Consider the following 24,765-nt stretch of genomic DNA (forward strand, 5'->3'; position numbering starts at 1 on the left):
GGGAAGCCTTGGACTTATGCAACACCACTTAGAGCATTCAATGAAAAACTGAATGAAATATTATGCAGGATATGAGGACAGTCCTCTATTACAAGGCTTACCACCGATAGCGTTTAGCATTTAATTGCCAACGAACTTGGCTCCAAAGCTCATAAGTTCTTTTGTTGAAAATCCTTTTTTTTGGATTGCCTATTGGCTTATATATGTCTTAAGTAACAGGATTTTTCAACTAAAAAAACGTTTTGCTGTTAATTCAGTCACACTCGGGTCATCCAAGATGCTTTCAGTTTCTTTTACTAGAGTTTAGAATAGATCAGAGATGCCCATAGGGCCCGCGGGAAAAAGTTGGCCCATGTTAACCCAAGGGGACGATTGGAGATTGTCATTTCAAATTTAATGTAACCTTTTGTTTGTTTGTTTTATTGCTAAGCTACAAAAAATCTAACTGACATTAAATGTTTTAACGTAAATGGTGTAAGTGAATCAGATTTAGTTTAAAATGTACATACTGTCATCCGACAGATAGAGGACAATGCAGAGACTTTGGTGAGCAAATCAAGGCACAACTAATTGACTAGTTTATAAAGCCTTAAATGCCACTTGTGTGAAAAAAAAATATTTTAAATAAATAATTAAAAAAGCTATTAAGTAATATGATTCAAAGTAATGTTTTCCCTTTATAAACATTATTTAAATCGATTAGGAAATCAACCATGGCAACTTTAATCTAAAATAGTTTGCTATATTTACCTTCGGTCCATGGTTATTAATGATACTTGGTTTTTGGCACTTTATACTAAAACGTTTGGTCACACCTGGTTTAGATTAAACAAAACAATCCTGTGCAAACTATCCTTCTAAAGTTGACTTGATATAATGATACCATTTCAACTTTCAACAATATTATGTTAAATATTAAGTGATGTGACTACAAAGTCTTAAATACTGTGCATGAATTGTTATTTCAATTTTTTTTAGACATGTCCTACATCAAAAAGTTAGACAATTCGACATAAAAACTTCCCAATTTCCATTCTAAAAAAGATAAAATGCCATACAGCTTTGAAATAACATCAAGGTGAGCAAGATATGACATTAAACTTTTGGGCAAACTAAACTCAAAATCAAATGAAATTTGTATATCTTGCTGAAGACTTGAATATTTCTTCAATATGAACATTAAATGGATTTACTACAAAATCAAGAAACTATTAATTGATACTGGAAAATAAAGACTCAGACACCTATGGTCAACATTGAAATGTCTGGGTTATGCTGCTGTTCTCAGGCCTAATCAGGAACAGGAAGCACATTTTCTAGGAAGAGCTCAACGGAATCAGCGGCACCTTTTATCAATGGGGAACCAAGAACGACACACCCGAAGCCACACCCACATTCCTTTGTCATGCGGCACAGAAAGCCACATCATCACTGGCTAAACAAGAATTATGAAGAAATAATAACTATTTATTCAGAATCTAAATGTTAAAGTTTTAAATTGTAAAACAATATTATCTAAATAAGTTAATGAATTAATTTCAGAAGGAAGTAAGAGATAAACAGAATAGACATTTTACAAATATACATAATGATTTTTCATGAAATGATGAATAATGTGATTAATAAAAAAAAAACAGTGCTACAGTAGCCTGCTCATGGACATTTCTGTGACATTTCTAAATGCATCTCACAGATGATGACATCACATGATGACATCACTTCTGAACAAGCTGTTCTGATTGGCTGGGGGGAAACCCTGCCCTTGTAAGCTGTCAAAATGTACTGCGAGACATGAAGCAACCGTAAGTGAAAGAGCACTTGCTCTCCATAGGCCAAGTGTGATTCATACACAGCATGTAGCTGCTACTGCTGGCTTCAGTGTCATTAAAGACATGCCCAGAAACTAACCCTCTTTCCTAATAGGTTGCTTGTAACATTACAGCCTCCAAGAACAAGCTGTGCAGCTCAAGAAACATCATTTGAAAATAGCTGGCAGGATCCTTCCAGGATCTATGTGGACATCTCTGATTTGTGCAAAGGAGGATGAGGTATTGATTTTAAATCAATAATAGCTAGGTGCTTCAAGGAGAGTTGATTTTTATACCAGAAATAATTCCGTCAAGACAAAGACATTGAAGATGACTGTTAATTAAAATTAATAATATGTAGCAACTAGCCATTTATGAACAAGATGATCTGATATGCACTATTGCCCAAACATTGAGAAACGGACAGACTCTCTTTTTTAATTACTAAATACAAAACATAATTTTGCTTTAAAGCAATTCACACAAAATATTGAGCATTACAGCTTCTAAAATGATTAGATAAATCCAGTCAAGACTGTCCAGTTTACAAAGTCTGGTACATCTGCTCCTCTGCCTGTTGGTTTATACTTGACTTCCCATTTCAGACTGTTTACATTAAAGTGGCTAGATAAAGATCAGTGCTGTGAAGTTTACTAGTGAGTTAGCAAACTGAAGGGAAGATGCAAAAACAACCTAGCCTATCATGTCTCCAAAATGTGCCCGTCTATGTACACATTGAGATTTCTTCAAATAAAATAAAGATTTATATTTTACTGTTGATCATTTAAAAAAAAAAACTGAGCAGCAAATAAACATAATAATGAATTGTCAAGGTCAAGGAACATTTTGTGATCAGTGGTGAATAACTGTAAACTAATTGTTAGATATTTTTTGCTGGTTTTGTTTTTAATTAATGAGAATGAAACAATATATAGAAAAGTGTGTTTTTATACTGGTTCCTTAGCTAGTATTCCACATAAATATAACTTTAAAATGGCCAGTAGGTCACCCAAGACCCTCTCTAAAAGTGATTAACTCACAAATGCACTTATTAAACAGCACTTTAGATTGTGTGAACCTACTACTGAACTATATTTATTATTAACAATTATTGATTTATTATTATTAACATTTTAACAGCATTCTATTAGGCTTCATGATAGAGAATGTTTTTGAATAGTGGTGTTTGTATTTTCACAAAGAGAGTGACATTTGATAATGTCAGCTCACACAACATAAAACAACAACAAAACTAGCATATACTACAAACGTATATGAAATTATGTTTTATGTTAAAAACAAGCAAGATGTTCTGAAGACTTTTGGAAACCAGAGGCCTTTACCGTGAAACTGTCCAATCTTGGGTTTTAGGTAACATCAAGGCAGCTCTTCTTTAAACACTTTTTGTTGCCATGGTATTATAGAGCAGCTGAGCTACCTTCATGGTACCTAAAACCCAGAATTAGTGTAGATTAATCTGAATCCTAACTGGCTAGTCAGCAAATCTGGCTTCATTGTACAGGTTCCACTAGCCACTGACATCATATAATCATAATAGGATCGAAAAATACCATGGAGGCCATTTTAGTACAGGGTAGCGCTTCTCTGAAATGAATGTGGGACAAAGGTGCAGTAGAGGTTTGGCTATTCAGAGCCAGAGACATATCTATGATCAGGAGTTTTCCCAGTGGTCAGTATGCAATTAAATTACGAAAATTATCATTTGAAATTACTTTTCTATATCAATGGATGTGTGACTGCACAGGCATTGCTGACAAAGAACGCGTGTTTGTGCATGGGATTGTATTATCCTCCCTACCTGTTGAATTTGATCTAATCCATGTCCTGAAACACACCTCCTTTCCTGCTTTCACTTATAATTCTAATCAAGGTATCGATTTTTTTGAGAATGAATCTCCGTTATGAGCGACTCACCTAGCTAACAATAATACAAGTTACTGGCACCGCAGAATTTTGCCCTCATATTTAATTTCCATTATTTGCTGAATTTATTCAACAAAACTAGCATAAGCCTAGTATTTAGTGCAAGTTGGACAAAAGGTCTTATCTTCAATACTTGTTTAGCACAAAAGATATAAGACATTTTATAAGACATAAAACACGAAATGTTACCCATGAAATGTTCTTCTTTTGTTTGCTCTTTATTCCGTACACAGCGCTAAAGTCCAGCATCTTCAGATTGGCTTTAGTCTTGACTAGTGCGGTTTAATGACACTTGTCCTGGGAGCACTGTACAAATATGGCGGCACTATTGACACATGCTCAGGGTCCGTATGCGATATCTAATGTATACATCTATGAATAGCTGCTGCTTACTAACTTTCTTCGATAATTCTTCCTTTGTGTTCCACAGAAGAAAAGAAACTCAAACGGGTCTGTAACAAGTTGATTAAATGAAAGAATTTACAATTGTGGTTGAACACGTCCTATACACTTGCCCTCTGCTGGCACTTTCACTAACCATAATCAGAGTGACATGTCACATTTAACCTTAAGAGCAGCCACAGACACTTGACTTTACTAGGTTAACTAACTCGAGCAGTATTTCAGTTATGCTGACCTATGTCACTTTTGAAGTGTCTGTGCATTTACCACATTTTTATGGTCAAGCTTTGCTTTCACAAATCAGGGTGAGAAACGTGTAATACGTGAAGTGTCAAAAGCTTCTCTCTGTTTGAGCTGATAAATTCAGCACATCGTCTAAATTCATGACTTTGTAAAGCTGTCAGCACATTCTTTTCCACAACCTCCTGTGCTCATTTAACCCTTTTCCTTCTCCGGCCAGAGAAAAGCAGCACCTTGCTCAGCACAAAACCCTTGTGCCTTCTGATAGCCGGAGGTTCTGGGAAGGATACACAATATGCTGAGGCTTGCATCGCACTGCCATCGTCCTCCATAACAGGAAGCTGGAACCCATTGTGCAGAAAGCTAAATCAACATGTTAAGAGGTGTGACCATATGACCATGGGTGACATGTGACCAGATGAGCAGGTTCAATGTGGAAAAGGGAAAACGAGGAATGAGCAGGCAATGAACGGTTTCCACCATAATTCCTGAGTGCTGAGCAGGTTAAAATGGATAATGGATCTCCATCTACACGAGATAGTCATGTGTGATCAGCAGGGTACAGTTCAAAGATCAAGTGCACTCGCACAGCTTCAAGGTAACGTATTAAACAGCATCACATAAAACACAAAATCCATCTGCAGATCATATGACTTGCTTAAATAAAACCCATGCAGACTTAATATTTAAACAGTCTTTTTGTGGTTTAATATTGACCGGCACTAGTCCACAAAGAGATTTGATTAGGAGCACAGCAGTACATATTTATTTAAAACATGCCACATTCTGAATTACACATCTATGTCTGCAATTATATTTGAATCAGAGAACTATAGATTAATGCCGCTGAAATCATCTAGCCAGGTATAAAATATTAAACTATAAATAATGTATACGAACACACGAGTCATTTTCAGCAGTTTTGTAATACATTCCTATCATTATACTATGGCTGGGCAATTAATCGAAAAAGTAATCCAAATCGACATTCAGAATCTATAATCGATCAAACTTTTCCAGGTACATTTTTAAAAATTATTTTCCCTACTGCATGTGGAGTCACGTGACCTTGCTCGGTTAAGGCTAATTTATACTTCTGCATCAAGCGCACATATCGTTCGGCAGGCTTCGTGCCGTCACATACCTGCACACCTTTTTAAAAAAATTAGCTACACATTGCACTTTGCACTACATTGACAATGATTGGAAGCTATGCCAGAGATGCCCTGCATTGCCAAATTTTCTATTACAAAAAAAATATTATTTACATTAATTAATTAAAATATTCAGAGAAGATGCTGCTTATTTTATACTTTTAATATGACAAACATTGAAAATAATTAATTTTGTGTCCAAAAGTGAGAGTTATTTATTTTCACGTTTTTAAGGAAAAAAAAAAATAACTGTTTTGTTTTCATTTCAGTTGTTCAGCGTTGATGCTCACCCTTCATTCAGAAATCTCTTACTTGTAATATGAGCATATTTACTGTACAAAACTTGTCAGTGAACTAAAAGGGCAAAAAAATTATTAATTGATAAATAAAATAATTGCTTAATTGCAATAAGAGTTAAAATGTTTAATTAATCGAGATTTTGATTTTAGGCCAAATCACCCAGCCCTACGTTATACTATAAATTAGTCTGGAACTACAAGATCTCCTTTTTAAGTGTTCTTTGAGGTTCCTGCAAACCCAAATAAGCAGCTCTATTATGTGATTCTCACATCATGAGCAGGTATTTATGGTACTGCCTTCCTTTACAGCACTATGCTACTGACTCCTATTGCACCCTGATCATTAGCTGGCTCTTTACTGACAAAAATAAGTTTTGCATTTGAATTTCATGAAGTTAAAATACCACCAAAGGCCTTCTGGCTCTTTTTTGGACCACTAGGCCCTTTGTGTTTTTTTTTTTTTTTTTTACATTTTATTAAGGTGCACTAATTTAAGATTGGTAAAGTTTGACAAATGTAATTGACACTGATTACTTTCCACACAGACAGTATGGTAGACTTGAACGATCAGCAAAAGTCTGATGTACAAACGATCTGCATGCTTGAAATTGCAAGCTGATTGTTTTAATAGCTTTTGACTGATTAATATTTCTATTTTGATCATTTATTTTTAAATCTAACATTTTCCTTCAATTAACAACATATATTTTCAACGGTTTCAATTTTTGCGACAACCAAGTTTAAATGACTTGACCCCTGGAAAAAAAGTGTTTTGTAACAGATACGAATGGACCAGGATCTATATGACTGTGTTCAAGGATGGAATAATCACTGGATATACTATAAAGTTTGCTGGGTAATTAACTTCTAATGGAGTCTAAACGACTGGTTCCTGTCCGAAGCAAGCTGTGATGGGAACCAGACCTCTTATGATATAAAACTAACAACTGACAAATACAGACCATTATAGATCTGAAACAGTATAAATTTGATTCTACAACAGATAAATCCAGCAGCATGAATATTTGTTTTACATTAAAATGCTTAATTAATAAAAACATTATTGTGTATGAATTGTGGCCAAAATTTAAATACTAAAAAGGCATTAACTGAGTGCCTCAATTGAAAATAAATCAAAAGTAACAGTAAATAAATGCAGGACTTCAGTGCAAATAGTAGCAGATTGCAGAGGCATCATGGGATACACACGTCTATAGGTGGGGCCTATTACACCTGCTACCTGAATCAGGTAATCACCTCAATCCTAAAATCAGTTTGGTTACTTTATGATCGGACAGAGGATAAAACAATAGTGGATGTCTTTTGTAAAATACAAGAATTTATTTATTTAGGAAACAAAGTGTAGGCTTTCCTCTGTAGTTTACTTTTTATAAACACAACTAGAGGCCAAGACAGCTGACCAGTGTAGATAAGCTGAATTAAAGCAAATCTCAATATACTCAACACAATCACTTTCCATTGCCATAAATCTTTTCCAATCGACATTGTAGCTTAAATGTACGAAATTTACATCTATTCCACTTGACCAAACCGTCCGAATGATCGAATAATCTTGCTCAAATACGCTATTTGATAAGGGCAACTAACAAGGTCTCGTTTTTTTCAACGAGACAACCAGTAACGTTAACGTTATATTTATTATTCAGATGGTTACCACCGACAAACGTTAGCTAAGCTAACTCCCCTGCTACTACTACTACAGCTCCATTCATATTCATCGGGGAATGACTTACTAAAGCAGTGTATTACAATTCATCACTTTAAACTCACAATAAAATGACCGAGGCGTCAAAATTAGGTGTTTTTGAGTCCTTACCTGCAGGTGCTCCTGGAATCTGATGGGCAGGATTTGAGCCATGATGGTGGTGGTGGTTCCTCTTCGATTTGCTCTCTAATTCCTGCTATTAGTTCTGCCTTATCTAAACTACTCCAGAGCCGGGGATGAATGGAGGTGGTCTGGTGTTTTTTTGGGGAGGGGGCAGATGAACCGGGAATGTGTTAGGTTTCTCTAGTCGCCCGTTGAATATAAATGAGGCGCTTCAACTCCAGAATGTCAACCGCCGCTGAGAGGAACTCTAGAAACCTGCAATGGCGGCGGAACCCGTCCGGTGGAGAAACGCACCGGAAAGAGACGTAGACCTCAATGGAGGCGGAGGAATATGAGCACCGCGAGGAATATGGATTTTAGTTTGTTTGACAATAAATGTCACCACTTTAGAAATCAAAATACATTTATGGATATTGTATCTGTTTTGTGATTATTTTGAAAGATGGGAGGTGTTATTAAGCTACGTTTAAGCGTAAATGTGTGGGTACTATTTCTTTGCGAATCGCCCTTTGCTTTTTGCCACATCATTCGTCCTCGTGAATTGACGTCAGTTCCGATTTAATTTCTCATGTTTTATTTGTATATTATATGCAGGGGCGTTTCAATGCTTTCATCGGTACGGTACTTCAAGTACTTTTGTGTTTTGGTATTATTGGTATCGCATTTTGGTAGGAAAATGCGGAGCACCGTCGTCTGAAAGCTAAAATGCATCTCTTGAAACCTAACCAAGATCCTTATCACATGGAAACTACAGGGTTCACGGAAAGGTTTTCTTTTAATTGATTGTAAATAAATAAATTACTATTCGTGTTGTTTGCGCTGAAACCAGTTCACTCTAGCGGAAAAACCCTCCGAACGGAGATTTGCTGAGACCTGCTCGATTCATTCGAACTGAACCACGACCCGTTTCTGGCCCTTTTGCTTAATAGCCTGGTCAGTTCATGAAAAAGAACCGACTCGGAAGAACATGTTGGTCAATTACTTTTTTTAAAATATCGAAGCAAATGTAACACAGCTTTAATTTTTCTCAGTAACTTAACATTGTAACATGTTCTGTTTTTTTGTATTTTTCCTGAGCAAATAATGATCTTAAATCAATGATCATAAATCACAGATCATTAATACCATTTTCAACATCCAGATCTTTTTGAATTACCGCATCTCTGTTTAATGTTTTTTTTTCATATTTATTTTGTTTTGTCACTTTATGTACACTGGAAGCTTCTCTAGCCAAAACAAATTCCTTGTATGTGTGAAGCACACTTGGCAATAAAACAGATTTTGAAAAAGTACCAAGACACCCACTAAATTGTCATTCAAAAACAACAAATGACACTAAAAATCGTGTCAAGCATGTTGAGAATAATTATTAGAAAACTGTAAAAACACAAATTATAAATCAGAATCTTTAGAATTCGCCAGATACATTTGTGAAGTATTTAATAATATAAAATGTAACAAAATGTAGTGTTCAAAAAAAAAGAACATAGAAAAAAAACATAGATTTACAATGTTTCTGAAACGTTAAGCAGGGTTCATTCCGCTGTGGCGACCCCGGATTATTAAATGGACTAAGCCGACAAGAAAATGAATAAACGTACATTAAGCACTTATTTTAAATATGCCTTTAAATTAAACGTTCAACTGTAAACACCTGAACAAACTAATCTTGAGTAATTCCAAAAAATTAGGTTAGGTTATCATATGGTGCACAGTAGATACACTATACTAACAGAAGGGAGTGAAAGTAAAGTGAAGTAAATTGGTTAAGCAATTCCTCCCTCCAGTCTGTAATGGTGGGGCTGATAGCCATGAATTGTAGTCATTTCCTCTTAAACTTGGTCAGGGTTTGTGTGTGCTCCATCATAAAGAAGGTGTGGCCAGAAGAATGAACTTGTTGATCTGACTTGTAAAAAAACATGTATTACTTGTGGATCCCAAAAACAGAAGAAAAAAATAATAATTCAGGTGCACTGCTTGAGAGAATGAGCTTATTAAAACTGTACTATGAAAACAGATCTACAATTATACACTATTTAGATATATACACAAATACCTCGTTAAAATACGCAGTTATGAAATGAAATAGTATGTAATACTGCCATCTAGTGTTCTTTACACAAAACTACAAACAACAAAAAATACAAAGACTTCATGAAAACGTCTTTTTAATGTTATTCATAATTTAAGTGGTCTATGCAATACATAATAGTTTACTGTGAATAAATAAAACATGATGTAAAGTGTTATCAAATGATCCCATATAACAAATAAAGCACAATTTTCCATTACCATAAAAATTGAAATACGCTAAATACTCCTAATCCAATATGTACGAATACACGCTCTATTACAAATACTCTAAAGTGCAAACAGTTACGGTTATCGTTCCTTTAAAAAACAGACGAGTCACAAATTCAAAAAACAGTGACAGTAGAACTACAAAAATACGTTTCTTAAAAAATTTGGTCAGTCGTCTTAGTGGTAACTTCAAAAAAACACTTTTCAACGTAACACCCCTCACACTAACACCGATGAACTAACATGCTGTAGTAAGAGTGGTCACTGAAGCTGGTGTAGTAGGTTTGAATTGCTGGCCCAGTAGCCGGGTTTGCTGCGGTAGCCCTGCTGGACCCAGCTGTGTGCTTTAAAGGAATGGTTGGGTCTACAGGGGGGGCGGATCATGTAGTGCGGCCGCTGAGGGTAGTGCCCTTTCCCCAGGCCAAATTTCTTTCTTGGTACTGGATGCCATCCTGGGGCACTGGCATAAACAACCTTTTAATAAGAAAAAAGATAACAGAAAACATTGTTAGAGACAACAGTGACATCTATTTGTGCATTATATGTAACTAATAATAAAATCTCAAATGGGTAAAGTTGAAATTTAACTGTGGCACAATCAGTGAGATGTATAATGTTACTACAACTAATTACTAATACAACTTTACATATTGTGCTTACAATTCTTTTATACATGCATTGTATTCAAGTAAACATCAGTATTATTATTATTATTAAGATGATATTTTTTTTCAAACTGAATAATAATAATAATGAAAAATCATGCATTTGTGGTAATAAGACCATACAAACACATTTTAAGACATGTGTACCTGGTAAGGAGGCTGGTTGTGAAGAGGTGTCGTATACTGGATCTCCCTACAGCTGATGTCTTCATCTGAGGAGGATCCAGAGTGGTAATCCGATGTGACCCGCTCCACGGCGCTCGTCACTTTCTTTGTCACATCCTCTTTATCATCATCGTCCTCGCTTGAGAAAGTGGCCACAGTGAAACCATGATTCTTCTCGCCATACCTGTAGCCAGAAGAAAAGATGGGTCAAAAACAAACCAACACATCACAGAGTTCTTACTCTTTTATGGACACCAAATTCCAGGACTTTTAAAGTCACTAATAGTTTTAAACCATGCACCTTTGTAATGAACACCCCAGCATATACAGTGCCATGAAAGTCCTTCTTGTACTTAACATTTTATTTACACTTAATATTTAAATTAAAATGTCAATGATGATGTTTTGAATGTGTCATTTTCAAAATGTTGACAGTTTTAAGCAGTCATGTTCAAAAAAAACTTCAATGCAATTAGTTGAATTCAATACTGGTATTATTTAAATGCAGTTTTTAAAATATTGATAAAATGCATTATTTGTCAAAGTTCTTTAAATGTGTAAATTTTAAAATGATGAATTCTCAGTTCATTACCATTGTTAAAGAAATAACATCATAAACTCAATAAAACTATAAATTCAAGCACTTTCAAGCCAATGTTTGTTTTTAGGTACTTCCCAAGCCTTGAATTCATATCTGAAATTAGAGTACTTTCAAGAAGCGTGGGAACCCTGACATCACCATCCCGTTTGGTGGAGCCAGGGGTTTTTAGATAGATGGCCAAGCAGGGGCCTGCAGCCACTTTGGTGTGGCACAGAAAATATCATTATCAGGGTTTCTGCAGATAACAATGTCAAATTTAAGACTTTTAAAGACCTTTTTTAAGACTGGGCTTCCAGCTAACTGCTGGGCTTCCAGCTAACTCTATCAAGCCTCTTCAACTGCTCCAGAATGCAGCAGCACGAGTTGTCTTCAATGAACCTAAACGGGCACATGTCACTCCACTGCTAGTCCGTTTGCACTGGCTGCCAGTTGCTGCTCGCATCAAATTCAAAACTCTGATGTTTGCCTACAAAGTGACTTCTGGCCTTGCTCCTTCTTATCTGCTCTCACTTCTGCAGATCTATGTGCCCTCCAGAAACTTGTGTTCTGTGAATGAACGTCACCTCGTGGTTCCATCCCAAAGAGGGAAGAAATCACTTTCGCTCACGCTCAATCTGCCCAGTTGGTGGAATGAACTCCCTAACTGCATCAGAACAGCAGAGTCACTCGCTATTTTCAAGAAACGACTAAAAACTCAACTATTTAGTCTCCACTTCACTTCCTAATCTGCAATTGCCTCTTTGAATATCACACTAACTGTACAAAAAAAAAAAAAAAAAAAAAAAACTACTAACACTTCCCTTCTTAGACTTTACAGACCTGAAACTCTGAAACTTGCCTTTAGTACTTATTCATTGTTGCTCTTAGTTGTGTAAATTGCTTCCTTGTCCTCATTTGTAAGTCGCTTTGGATAAAAGCGTCTGCTAAATGACTAAATGTAAATGACTAATAAGGATTAATTAAGACCTATATTGCAATATCAAAAACATGTGAGAAAATGTAATCCCAAAATTAGTGGTAAAATAAATGTATTTAAATTGAACAGTACATGTTAAATGCACCATTGAACTACAAAAAAAAAAAAAAAAAAAACATCTTAATGTTGATTTATACGTTCACCTGGTGTCACATCACGCACCTCACAAAACGGACGAGGCTTTCATACTTGATGCGTTCGCCACTGAGATATTCATTTAAATGACATGGGGCAGTCAAAACAAACAATCAGTAAAATCAGACTGTGGCATTATTTCAATATGGCGTTATTTCACTGACAAATGTAGTGAGCACTGTATTACAAGTCAAGAACAGATTCATGTAATACGAACAAGCGAATCTCTTTGCTCGTGCACCGATTTCCTCTGTGGACAAAACTGCATGCGAGCTCTCAAATATAATACACTGCTTGCGCGCAACTTTTCTCACTCTCAAATATGCACTGCTCACGCACTAATTATCTTGCATGCTCTCAGTACACTGTTCCTTCTTCCTTTTGTGCTTTTTTTATATTAGTACACTATTTGTTACCAATAACCAAAATACTAAAATAGACTTACATATTACAATTTCGATCTAACAAACCATCACATTTTCAGCTGTAAGTTATATGATGAGCTATTTCCAGTTTCAAACACTTAGACACAAAGAATATTTTTATTTTAAAAACATTTATTAAACATCCATAACGTGCACCATACTACTAAAAAAAACAAGACAAAAACATTTAAATATATCGAATGCAAGCAGAAATGTAACTGTGATAGAAAATAGGTAAAAACTTGATTATGTATTATAGCCTACTGTACTATTCACTCTTCAAATAAATCTCACTATCAATCCCATTTTATCATGGCAACTAAAAGTGAACATGTCTCTGCTGTACAGAGATTTGTAAAATACAGTAAAGCACTTCAATTAATCTGTTGTGGTAATACTATGGTTGCTATGGTAACACAATGAGTGTAATATAATCAAATTACCCAGTGCTGTTTTTTTTTTTTTTTTTTACAATTTAGGGTATATTATTCTAATATTCACCACACTTTACTGTAGTAAAACTACTCTGTATTTCATTTGATCAGTTCACTATTCTTAATACTACAGTATGCTGAAGCACTTCTGGAGAGCAAAAGCACGAAAGGAAGAGGAAACACAGGAAAAAAATTGTGAGTCCACATTCGCACGTGAGCAGCCAGTGTTTTGAGAGCTCATGAGCAGTTTTGTTCATGAACAGAGGAAACCGGTGCGTGAGCAAAGAGATTCACTCTTTTGTATTACATGAATGAGCTCCCGACTTCTAAAACTGCGCTTACGACATTTGTCAGTAAAATAATGCCATACTCTGCCAGCTGAAATCGTGTCACGCGCACTCAAAGCGAACTTCCGCAAACACATCGATTACGTCACATTTGCCAAGTTTAATAACAGAAAGCTGATTGGCTATCGCAAGTTGACCATTTTGTAGTTGCAATACCGCAAATTACAATTGGACTAGTGAAATAAAGAACAACACCCCAAAAACCTAGCAACAACAATAAAATTCGATGTAGCGTTACATGGACATCGCAAAAATAAGACCTGTGCAAAAATATTTACGACCTAGAACAGCGAATTTAAGACTTTCTAAATTTTATACAATTTAAGACTTTAGGACCCTGCGGTAACCCTAATTATGCACACAAAAATTGCACTCTATGAACTTTAAATACTTTAAAGCAAAGTAGATGTTCAAATCACAAGGATGTAATGTGCAATCTCTATAATTTTTTTAATAATTTAACAAAATTCACCCAAAAAAATTAAATTAACTCAATTTACATGGTGTTCAAAACTATAAAGCCTCATCTTTCAGTTAAGATGAACGCTAGAAAATTACACATTTTTTAGTAAATCCCTGTTAATGATTTGGTTATGTTGCTTTTGTTATTTGTCAATAGGGTATATGGAGAAGTATGCAGAAGGACTAAGTTTTGCAGTAACCTGGGTCAAGTGCTTCCGGTAAACTATGCAATTACAAAATCAGCGCATTTAAGGTCTGTTTTCTTTAAATTAACGATCTCCACTGCTTGGTAGATATCCGACATAAAGTTGGTCTCAGATTGTACAAAAATCAATGCGCAACATTACATTTTCCCGCAAAATGTCTTTTTTTGCGCTCACCAGCTGATCCAGCACGTAAACAGCTTTTAATTTTGGTTTACGGTTCAACAACTAAATTAATGCTGAAGTCTATTAAACGGATTATATTTTAATTGCATAGCAACATCGATGCTGTAAAAAAATAAAAAATAACTGTACAAAATTGAAAAAGTCAGATTAACCGTTCACCGCACATCAGTATGGGAACACTAGCTGTGCAAATACCTTACTGTTATTTGTATATCTTTTGATATGCTAACATATTTAATTTAGTTTGTGTTACGGAAGCATTTAGTTTGTAAATAAAACCTTTTATTTTGAACTGTAACAACATGGGTACGAAAGGAGATTGCACATGGTCAGTGTCTCAGCTATACGCTCTGCAAGGGTCTGAAAGTTTAACTCCTGCTTTAATGGGTGAACAAGGTATTGAGACTTCATACTTCAATGTAATTGCTTGTATTAAGTGTTTTGCATATTTTGAATTTAAATGATGTTTGTTTATTTATATTTGGTTTTTATGTTTATTCGTTTCATGGTATATTTATATGAGGTTTCTGGGTTCTTACGGTTGATTTCCAAACAGCTGTGTGAATATGTTGCGTTCCAATAAATTGTGGGAATCACCAGTGGAAGAGTCGATCCTTTGTTGGGCCAGGCAGCTAGGCTTTCAATACACATCTGTGATTACAGGTGCTTGTTTCAGTCTAAACATTACCATAGAGACATGATCCATGTTCTCATAGGGCAATAGTTTGGTTTAACAGTTTCCTTTAAAAAAAATCAATTACGAGCAGGGTGGCCATGATTATCTTACAGCACTAAGAAAAAAGCTTGTTTTATTGCTCACCTACAGCACACCTCACCAGGATCAACCCAAAGCGTGAGCTCTTTAGGCAGGCCAAGGTCTTTGTACTGCACTCCACTTTCAGCGCAAGCTCTCAGCAACTCAGCATCTTCTTTTTGGAAGCGGTTGACTCTGATGCACCTGCACAGGACACAATTGTAGCTTATTTTAAAACTGTGAAGCATCACATGCATCCTGTTTTGGCCAGCTGTGAAAGTGTACTGTGTGCTGTTTATCAGACTGTGGTACCTGAATGCCTGGCCTTTGCTGGGGTTGTCCGGATACCAGTGACCTTTATACTTCTCCTGTAATGCTACTGTTAACCGCTCCACAAACAGGTCCACCTTGTCCGCATCTAACTTCTCAGCTTTCTTTATCAACCGCTTCAGGAAAAACACCACCGCTGCAATTTCTTTCTTCATTGTTAGCTGTTGAGCTGAAATTCAGGTCCAACTTCTGTAAATATAAAGAGACTTTTAGCATGTAAAAGTGTTTATTCACATTTCATAGTTTGGAAGTTTCAATGTTAAAAATCCTACATATTATACATACAAATTGAGTTTTGCTGTTGAGAACACTATATTATAAAATATACAAATGATTAAGCATTGTTTATATGTTTTGTAAGTTCTGTCACATAATATACAGTTAAAGTCAAAATTATTAGCCTTCTTGTATTTTTCCTCCAATTTCTGTTTAACAGAAAGACTTTTACAACACTTTTCTAAACATAACGGTTTTTAATAAACATTATAGTTCAGATTTATTTTATCTTTGCCATGATGACAGTACATAATATTTAATACTGCTTATTTTTCAAAATACTAGTTCAGCTTAAACAGGGTTTCTACAGGTTTCATCAAGTCAAATTTAAGACTTTTAAAGACCTTTTTACATTTTAAACGTGTACAAGGCAAAACGTTAAAGATTTGTTTAATGGCCAATTTAAAACCTTAACAAAACATTAAAAACATATGTAATTGTAAGGAAGATATTTAAACCATTTTAATAAGTAATTAGAGTTAATAAATAAACATTTTTTTTTTAACTTTTAGTGAAATATATTGTTAGTTTTGGGTGGGTGTTGGGCCAATTGGCAATAGCTATACAAGGTCACAGAAAAATTTAAACCTGTTTAAAACGATTTAAGTCCTACAACACAACATTTCAGAGGATTTAAGACTTTTTAAAGCCTAAACTGTTTTGTTTATTTTGGAATTTTTATATCTCCACATATTCCATGTTAAAGTGCAATTTAACCCTCTACTGCACGGCGTAACCATATGGCAACATGATACTCATGTTAATTTCCCTGCCACCGTTTCTTTAAGACCAACATATTATTTCTTTGGTTGGAAAGACCTTAGAGTAGCCAATGATGTGCTTTGGTTAAGTCACATGACATGCTGTGTTTTTCTGTAGCACAATTTCTGACAGACTGCAGTTTATTGGGAGTAGTTGCTAAATGCAAATGTCAATAAAAACAAAGGATCAAATTATGTCAGATCCATAAGTTATGATGACATATTCACATCTCAAATTTATTTTTAAATCAAATGAGTTTTTGGTAAATCGATCAAATGTATGCGTTACAAAATGGCAACACTGCGCAATAGTGGAACATGCATTATTGCAATGGGTTAGCTAGCTAGCAAGGTCAGCTGTGAACTTTTAAGTTGTAACAATAACAACATGAATGCTAGTAATAAAATGTTGATAAGTTGATAAGTTAAAGACATTTGCATAATGGATGAAATCTACTTTTCATGGCAATACTACTTTTGAGTAGATAGCAATACAGGGAACAGTGTATTAGCGAACACCACCATGTTCTATGGTAATTTAAAGAAGAAAAGGGCAGAACTGGCTCTTCCTGCTGATGAAAGTGAGGGTGAGATGGATTTTAGTGACCATGAGAAGGATGTAGACTGGTCATTTGATAGAGACTGTTCAGGTAAGTTAGCTTAGATGCAGATAAGATAGGTGTAGTATAGTATATGGTATAATGTGTATAAACATTGTTAAATAGTAGCTACATTTTTCTGATTTATCTGGATATACTAGACTTGTTATTTATTTGTTATAATATTTACTGAATATATACAGTATATATACAGTATATATATATATATATATATATATATATATATATATATATATATATATATATATATATATAAAACTGTGTTGTATATATGATAATGCAATATTATGATTGTTTTCAATAATATTCAGCAAAAAAGAATGGAATAAATGAAAGCTGTTGGAAATCGAGTTGTGGTAAAGTATGTATAAGGTGTTTTTTATAAGTTCCATGTTAAAGCTCATAATGCTGAAACACAAAATAAATTATTTCAAACAAAAAAAATATGAATTATAAGGAAAGTTTTAAATTTGAAATTTCTAAGTTAGATAAACTGTTGCACGTTGTTGCCATATAGCAACATATCATAAAGTACCTTAAAAAATATTTTTTTCTTTTTTTTTTACAGCACTTCAAGTTAAGCCATTTTAAGAAAAGAAAAACAGTGAAATATTTTTTTTACAGGTTTATCATAATGCGTGCGGTAGAGGGTTAAAGACTAGGTAGTAAATTGGGTCAACTAGGTAAGTTAAGATAATTATGCAAAGTAAAATGACAGTTTGTCTTGTAATATTGACATTAAAAGTGGTTTAACAAAGTACGAATCTGCTTTTATTCTAGCCGCAATAAAACAAATAAAGCTTTCTCCAGAAGAAAAAATATTACAAGAAATACTGTGAAAAACTCCTTGATCTGTTACACAAAATTAGGATAATATATGGAATAAAAAAAGCACAAGACGGCTAAACATTTTGACATCAACTGTATGTTATAAAAGCTTGTGACAAATAATTTGCAACAACTTAAACATCAAATCAATACTGTGTGCTAAACCGGTTAATTGTATGTGAGAAACTCAGAACTTGTGAACATCTAAAAATCACTCAAAATAGTTTATTTTTTAATCAAATACACAGAGATCGACAAGGTAACTATAGGTCTATTGTTGTATTTTGTGATATCATGTGCTGTGTAATGTTCATATTTCAGGCAAAGCTCACAATAGGTTGTATGAAAGCAAACTGAAAAAAAAAAAAGCTGAAAAGGCGTTCAGAAGATAAAATGGTGATTTTCACATTCAAATAAATAAACTAGCCATCACAAAGTTTGTTTAATACTAAATTTATGACTATTGAAATTAGAGTTATACAATCATCTAATAATATTGTCTTTGTAACAAAACAGTGCGATGTCAGTTGTCTAATATTGTGCACTTCTAACAATAACACGATTAGGAATCATTGTAACAATTATTATTGATAATAATAAGAACATTGGGAAAATTTATAAAACAAAACCTCTTTAAAAATCCAAAACCTCAATCTAGGAATGTAGCTTACCAGAAACATAAGCTCATAACAACTTGGCTGTTGATGATACTAAAGCTAATGTGCACTAGAGCAAGTGATTAGCACAAAGCTGGCGGTCAGGTGGCGGGACAGAACAGCAGGAAGGCGCGCCAAACACAACACGACAGTTTGAAAAACAAGACCAAAACAGAAACACAGAATCATCGGTTAAAATATATAAAATAATTTAAATTTTCATAATTCTCGCCAAAAATGTTGCATTTACCAAATATTTTCGGAAACACGGACTAGACAGAGTTGTAGACGTCACAGCAAAACACCAAACATATTTCTCACATCTTCGTTTATTTATTAATTTTTTACGCAACGTACTGATAGTTATTGCCCATATGGACATTAGTCGCGTAAGAAAACTAATTAATCTTTATGAGAAATTTCATTTAGTCGCCAAACTGAACGCCACGAAACAAAAACAGTGGCATTGTTGAGATGTTAAATATTGAAACCACAAACCCACACATTTTGCTTTCAGACATATTAAAACGTTTTTAAAAATGTTATATGCCACGTTTATTAAACCAGCTCACTTTAGCCTAACGTTAGCCGAAGTTAACGTGGCCTCGATTCTATCAACACTTGTTTTTTCCGACCGTTTCTTTAAAAACACCCATTTTTAAATCGTTTTTAATTTTACATTTGGACGTTAAAAAGATATATTAATTCTATGTGAGCTTGCATTATCACTGCAAATAGAAATAGAAAAACTGACCGTGTTTTCTTTTCATCCACATGTGGAAAACTCCTGCTGCCTCGCGCACAAGACACTTCCAGACCAGCTCCCCCGCGCGACTATGTGTGTGACGTGACTGTGTCTTGTGCGCATGCTCGGAGGAAATGATTCAGGAGTCGATTCATTTGATTCGTGAAGCGAAAGATTCAAGATAATAAAAGCTGCGCAATGTTTGGAGTGTGTTGATGTGCAGACGCACAAATAAACGCAAGGTGGAAGTATTATAGCCAAGTGGTGATAGCTGCTTTAGCGATTAAAAAGGTGGACCATTACTAATTCAGTACAGCAATCAAAATAAGTGGACAATTACTTATTCGGCTTATGTCAATAATGTGGTCGTTTAGGAAAATGTTAAAAGCTGCTGTGCATTAAAATCATTATATTATTGCATTTTATAATTTTGTAATTGTTATTATAAAAGTAACATCAATAAAAATAATCTAATACTTTTATAAACAATAATTAATAAATCGTCAAATAAAACATTAAATAAGAATAATATACGATAAATAAATAAACACTATTAAAAACGAAAACTAAATTAATAATTAACAAATGAACAAAAACAAAATAATGTACGAATTTTTACTTTTTATATGCATAAATTAATTAAAAATAAATAGTTAAGATTTAAATAAATAAAGAATAAAAATGTAAGTAAAATAAATTAATCATATTGGATTTTATATAACGTATTATATATAACGTAACATACGTACAAATAAAACAAAAGGTACAAGTAAACAAATAAATATTAACACTCTTTGTTAAGTAAAACTAAATATTTTCTAAATTACGTTAATGTATTATTTTACATATAAATGTATATATTTATTCAAGAAACTATATAGAGTAGATGAATTAAAAATTTTAGAAGGGGGTTTCCGTCATATGAGGAAAATCATACTTGGGAGTCCATGACAAGACTGAAAACCAGCATCACGCTACCTGTGGCATTTTAATAAACCGGACAATGGCGACCTCTAGTGTGCAATGTGATGTTTTGCTAGGCAAACAGCTATTTTGCAGGATTTCATATTTTTCAAAAGATATTTTATTTAGTTATTTAATTATTTTTAAAAGTTTATCTCGGCCAGGTATTATGTTATAACTAACCATACATCAATGAAAATCTTTTATTTATTTATTTATTTTTTATTCAAAGAAATATACAAAGTAGGCCTTACATGCATAAACAAGCTTGAAGTAATTACAACATTAGGCAGAGACACATATAGGGAAAAAGCAAAATATGGTAATGAAAAATGCGACTGATGTAAAAAAAAGTTAATAAATATATAAAATAATAATAATTAAATAAAATAAATTATAAAAGTTTACACAATATAACCCTTCAAAGGGTTGTGAAGGGGCTATAGGGTACAAAATTAAGTTACTTTATCATTTGACAAAGTACTAAGTGATGAAGCAAGTTTATTAATATAGTGTAAAATGTGTGTGTGTGTGTGTGTGTGTGTGTGTGTGTGTGTGTGTGTGTGTGTGTGTGTGTGTGTGTGTGTGTGTGTGTGTGTGTGTGTGTGTGTGTGTGTGTGTTTGTGTGTGAGGGGGTGAGGGGGTTATTGATAAATAAAACTTTTTACAAAGAATAAAATATTATTAACTAGGTAATGCTGAGTATAATTTTCTTTAGTTGCACCAAATTTAAATCGTTTACAGCAAAAAGGGTTTACATAGATATTGACATGAGAAATCTGTCATGTATATGAGACCAAAATAACTCTGAGTATGCAATTGTAGAAAATATGCACGGTGGTTTCAATACAACAATTAAAGTCTTGTCTATCCAGCTTTCAGGTGATCTATCTAAATTCAAAAATAACAAAAAAAGCCACTTTAAAAGTCACAGAAGTAAAGTCTCCTGTGCAATTCTATTGAAATAACAATGCAACCAGAACTGCAAATTACCAACAGCGCACTCTGTTTATTAATACCATATAAATGATTTTTTAATATAGGCAGCATGTTTTACTGAACATTAATATTGCATAAAAATTAGATTCTCTTGCTCATATACAACAACACACATTACAAATGTTATTTATCAAAAGCACAATGACAGTGTTAATAAGTGTTAAGTAAAGGCAGATAAAAGTTAAGAAACGTTACCTAAAAACAATTTGCTCTGGAACAAAGAACAGATTAAAGATACCAAAGATGGCTCCTTATTACTTACAATTAATTATTATATTTTACCACTTTACATACATCGCCAGCAGTTGATTCCAGAAGAACTGGCCAAAGTAAAGCTGTCTTTGGTTTCATAAGTGCTAAAACACAGATACCTTGCGTTCACATGCCATACATCTACAACTACATTCTAGCCTCTTTAAAATACATTCAGTGACACAACAACAGTAATATTTGTACATTTATAGTGGCTTTGGTCCTTTGACACGACTCTTCATGTTCGAAATTCTGTAAAGAGTTTACTGTAATAATAGCCTACAGGAAGATCACATGGAGATAAAGACCTCTCAGCCAATCAGAATCAAGAACCAGTATGAATTGTTGCATGAAACTCTGTATTACTATACACAAACAAGTTAGGGTTAGTGAATGAATCAGACAACATCAATCATAGTGAAAAAGCTTCATGTGGTCATGCGTGGAGTCTGACCAGGCTGCATGGGACTGGGTGGTGATTACGCAGTAATGGGGGTGTCAGATTGGACAGGAGAACCTGTGATAGGCTCTTATGAACATGACAACTTGATTTGTGTAATTCTGAACATTTTGACTTTGAAGATTGCGCGACCCTGCAACATATTATTAATATTATTAATTCCAATGCATGATTCTAACTACATTTGGGATGCCAAAAAGCTGCCATTTTTGTCCTAGACTATCACATTTACAAAACACGCTTTTACATTACATTACAACATTACATTTTGCATTACATTTTAGGTAGAAGGTTACACTCACTGTAATGTGCACAGAAGACTGCAATAATGAGTATTATGACAATAATCAGCAATGCAGAGGTCTTCACAGCCAACCATACACCTGCAGTATTAAAAACAGTTATTAAACCAGAATAAACAAGCACAATTATTATTATTATTATCATGCTACACTCTAAAAAAGCTAGGGATTTTTTATTTGTTAAAATAAAGTTATAATGCCAAATTTAATCCTATTTTTAGGTTTAATATTTTACTTAAATTGGCTTAAAAAATTCAGCATTTTCAGAATGTGTGGGATCTATTACTAATATGAGACTGCTATGTAACATCAATTAAAACAACAAAATAGGTGATACCTCGGTCCTTGTTACAGTAATTAGGAAGCACATGAAGAGTTGTTGGTTGGCTTAAGGTCGAGTGGTTCACCCAACACGAGTAGTTTTCACAGTCAGATGTATTCAGATATGAATGGAGAGTGAAGGATCCATCTGGGTTGGTTTTGTTAATGTTCAGTGTCTGAGAAATGTTCTGAAATTCTCCATTTCTCATCCACACCTGTTCTATAGCTGAAGGATAAAACTCTTCAGAGCTGCAAAGGATTGTAAATCCATTCAATCCTCTTGTTTGTGATACAGACACAGTGGGGCGAGCTGTAAGAAATTGAAGCGGTAATAGTTTTAACAGCATATGTTAATTCATTGTATAATTTCTACCATCACATATCAATTTACTTCTAGTCATAATTAACTTACCAATCACTTGAACAAATGTTCTGTCTTCTCGCAAAACAACTGAAGGAGGTGGAATGGTTCTGGTCTGAACACATTTATAAGTGCCAGTATCAATTATCTGCAGATTTGATACCTCAAATGAGATGCCATTAAGGATCCAAATTAATCTAACAATATACTTACAAGATTGACTAATCAATGAATTGTTCATAATCTTTACCGAGCACAATATATAATTGCTATAATTGTTTTCTAGTTTCACATCAAAAGCGACAGTTTCATCTGATGGTTTGTATCTACAGCTAATATGACTGATGCTCCTCGATGAACAGTTTGAACTGATGTGTTGGTTAAAGATGTATGTCCAGCTACAACAGCTAAAAAAAGCAGGCATATTAAAGAAATAAGTATGTTTAATGTTGAATAACAGTACGAAGATTAAACAGAACTGCATAATCGTTACCAGAAAACAAAGCCAGGAGCATCCACTCGCATGCAGTCACAAAGATTCTCACTGATAACATCTATTGAGAACAGAAAGACATAGCGATAGTTTATTTTTGCTTGTTTTGCATTAATGACTAGTTGACTACTAACAAATAGCCATGAAGTATTGATCTGAATTTAAATAAAGGTTATCAAAATGAAAAGTTAGATGATACAAATGGATGAAACTATAACAAATAAGAAAACCGCGGCAAGCTGAGAGTCAGTCAGAGCTTATTTTATATTTCTGATAGCAGACGACCGACTCCATCAAGCATTCAAGGATATAAACAGCTAGTCTTTCTGCAAAGTGATCCATATCAAGATTTTAAACAGCACATACATTACTGCATGGTTATTATGATTCACAAATTTGAGAAAAACAGGTTTCTCATATAAACATTTTAGCATGTACACTATTATTAATCTTACATACTATGAAATTCTCACCATTTCAAATGTCAGAAAGTTCCTCCTTTTGTAAATCTTATGAATGGTTCAACCTTCTCGATGGTGCGAAAGAAGAAGTGATGATTCTCTGAGGAGGAGCTTTTATATAAGTCAAGTAAGAAACAAACTCAACCAATCTGACGAAGACAGTCTGAATTTTAAAAACCTATCGTTTAATCGTAAGGTAGCAGCCAACCACAAAAGCTCTTTTCTTTTCAGGCCTTCGAGTTGCTGAGCTGAGGGACCTCAAATGGTTAAAACAAATGTCCTCCAGACCTCATTTGCTTGAAACTGTCTGCACCAAGACCTCTTCTGTACAGCATGCTTCATGCTCTAAAAGCGGTGAGCCTTAATTTTAACCACACAGTGTAGGAAGTGTTGTGGATTGAAGAAAAGAGACTTTTTGCTTATCTTCAAAGCAGAATCCTTTAATGAGAACTGCTGTGTTCAACATCAAATCAATCTAAATTTAATCTAGTGCAGCTTTACACTCAATTTAAATACATTTTTAGGGGGCAGAGATACACAGAGGTGGAGACACATCCAAACAAAAACATGCAAATAAAGTACAGGAG

General features: G+C 34.2%; 3 protein-coding genes across 9 annotated transcripts in view; all 3 read right to left on the reverse strand.

Annotated features, from left to right (window-relative positions):
- Positions 1-8,003, reverse strand: part of cltca (clathrin, heavy chain a (Hc)) — a 60,471-nt gene extending 52,468 nt beyond the window's left edge. Inside the window, 1 exon segment of the mRNA NM_001005391.2 lies at positions 7,685-8,003. Within this exon segment, the coding sequence (NP_001005391.2) occupies positions 7,685-7,726 (42 nt within the window). The 5' untranslated portion in view covers positions 7,727-8,003.
- Positions 8,004-9,847: 1,844 nt separating this feature from the next.
- Positions 9,848-19,688, reverse strand: btg3 (B-cell translocation gene 3). 4 transcript variants are annotated; one of them, NM_001326706.1, is given in 6 exon segments: positions 9,848-10,471; positions 10,810-11,011; positions 15,417-15,554; positions 15,663-15,869; positions 18,837-18,915; positions 19,576-19,688. In NM_001326706.1, coding segments are annotated over 4 exon segments (726 nt in total). In that variant the 5' UTR covers positions 15,836-15,869; positions 18,837-18,915; positions 19,576-19,688; the 3' UTR covers positions 9,848-10,258.
- Positions 19,689-21,537: 1,849 nt separating this feature from the next.
- Positions 21,538-24,367, reverse strand: LOC101882864 (uncharacterized). 4 transcript variants are annotated; one of them, XR_012386394.1, is made up of 7 exons: positions 24,191-24,367; positions 23,718-23,778; positions 23,438-23,631; positions 23,276-23,339; positions 22,880-23,173; positions 22,543-22,623; positions 21,538-22,373 (listed from the first exon to the last, which is right to left on the reverse strand). XR_012386394.1 is itself a non-coding variant. In XM_073914901.1 (7 exons), exons 2-7 carry the CDS (start codon positions 23,747-23,749, stop codon positions 22,279-22,281), a joined length of 756 nt encoding a protein of 251 aa, XP_073771002.1. In that variant the 5' UTR covers positions 23,750-23,778; positions 24,191-24,367; the 3' UTR covers positions 21,538-22,278. The 4 variants fall into 4 exon arrangements, 1 of the variants encoding a protein (XP_073771002.1); XM_073914901.1 differs by having other exon boundaries at positions 23,276-23,372; positions 23,475-23,631; XR_012386393.1 differs by lacking the exon at positions 23,438-23,631 and having other exon boundaries at positions 23,276-23,372.
- Between the last annotated feature and the right edge of the window lie 398 nt (positions 24,368-24,765).

The sequence above is a fragment of the Danio rerio genome, chromosome 10 (genome assembly GCF_049306965.1).
Source record: "Danio rerio strain Tuebingen ecotype United States chromosome 10, GRCz12tu, whole genome shotgun sequence".
In the NCBI taxonomy this organism is placed as follows: Eukaryota; Metazoa; Chordata; class Actinopteri; order Cypriniformes; family Danionidae; genus Danio; species Danio rerio.

Coding starts and splice junctions, on each gene's coding strand:
- LOC101882864 (XM_073914901.1), bottom strand. CDS start 23,749: ATGCGAGTGGATGCTCCTGGCTTTGTTTTCTG. Junction 23,174..23,275: donor AACATTTGTTCAAGTGATTG/GTAAGTTAATTA, acceptor AATTTCTTACAG/CTCGCCCCACTGTGTCTGTA. Junction 22,624..22,879: donor TTACTGTAACAAGGACCGAG/GTATCACCTATT, acceptor TTAATACTGCAG/GTGTATGGTTGGCTGTGAAG.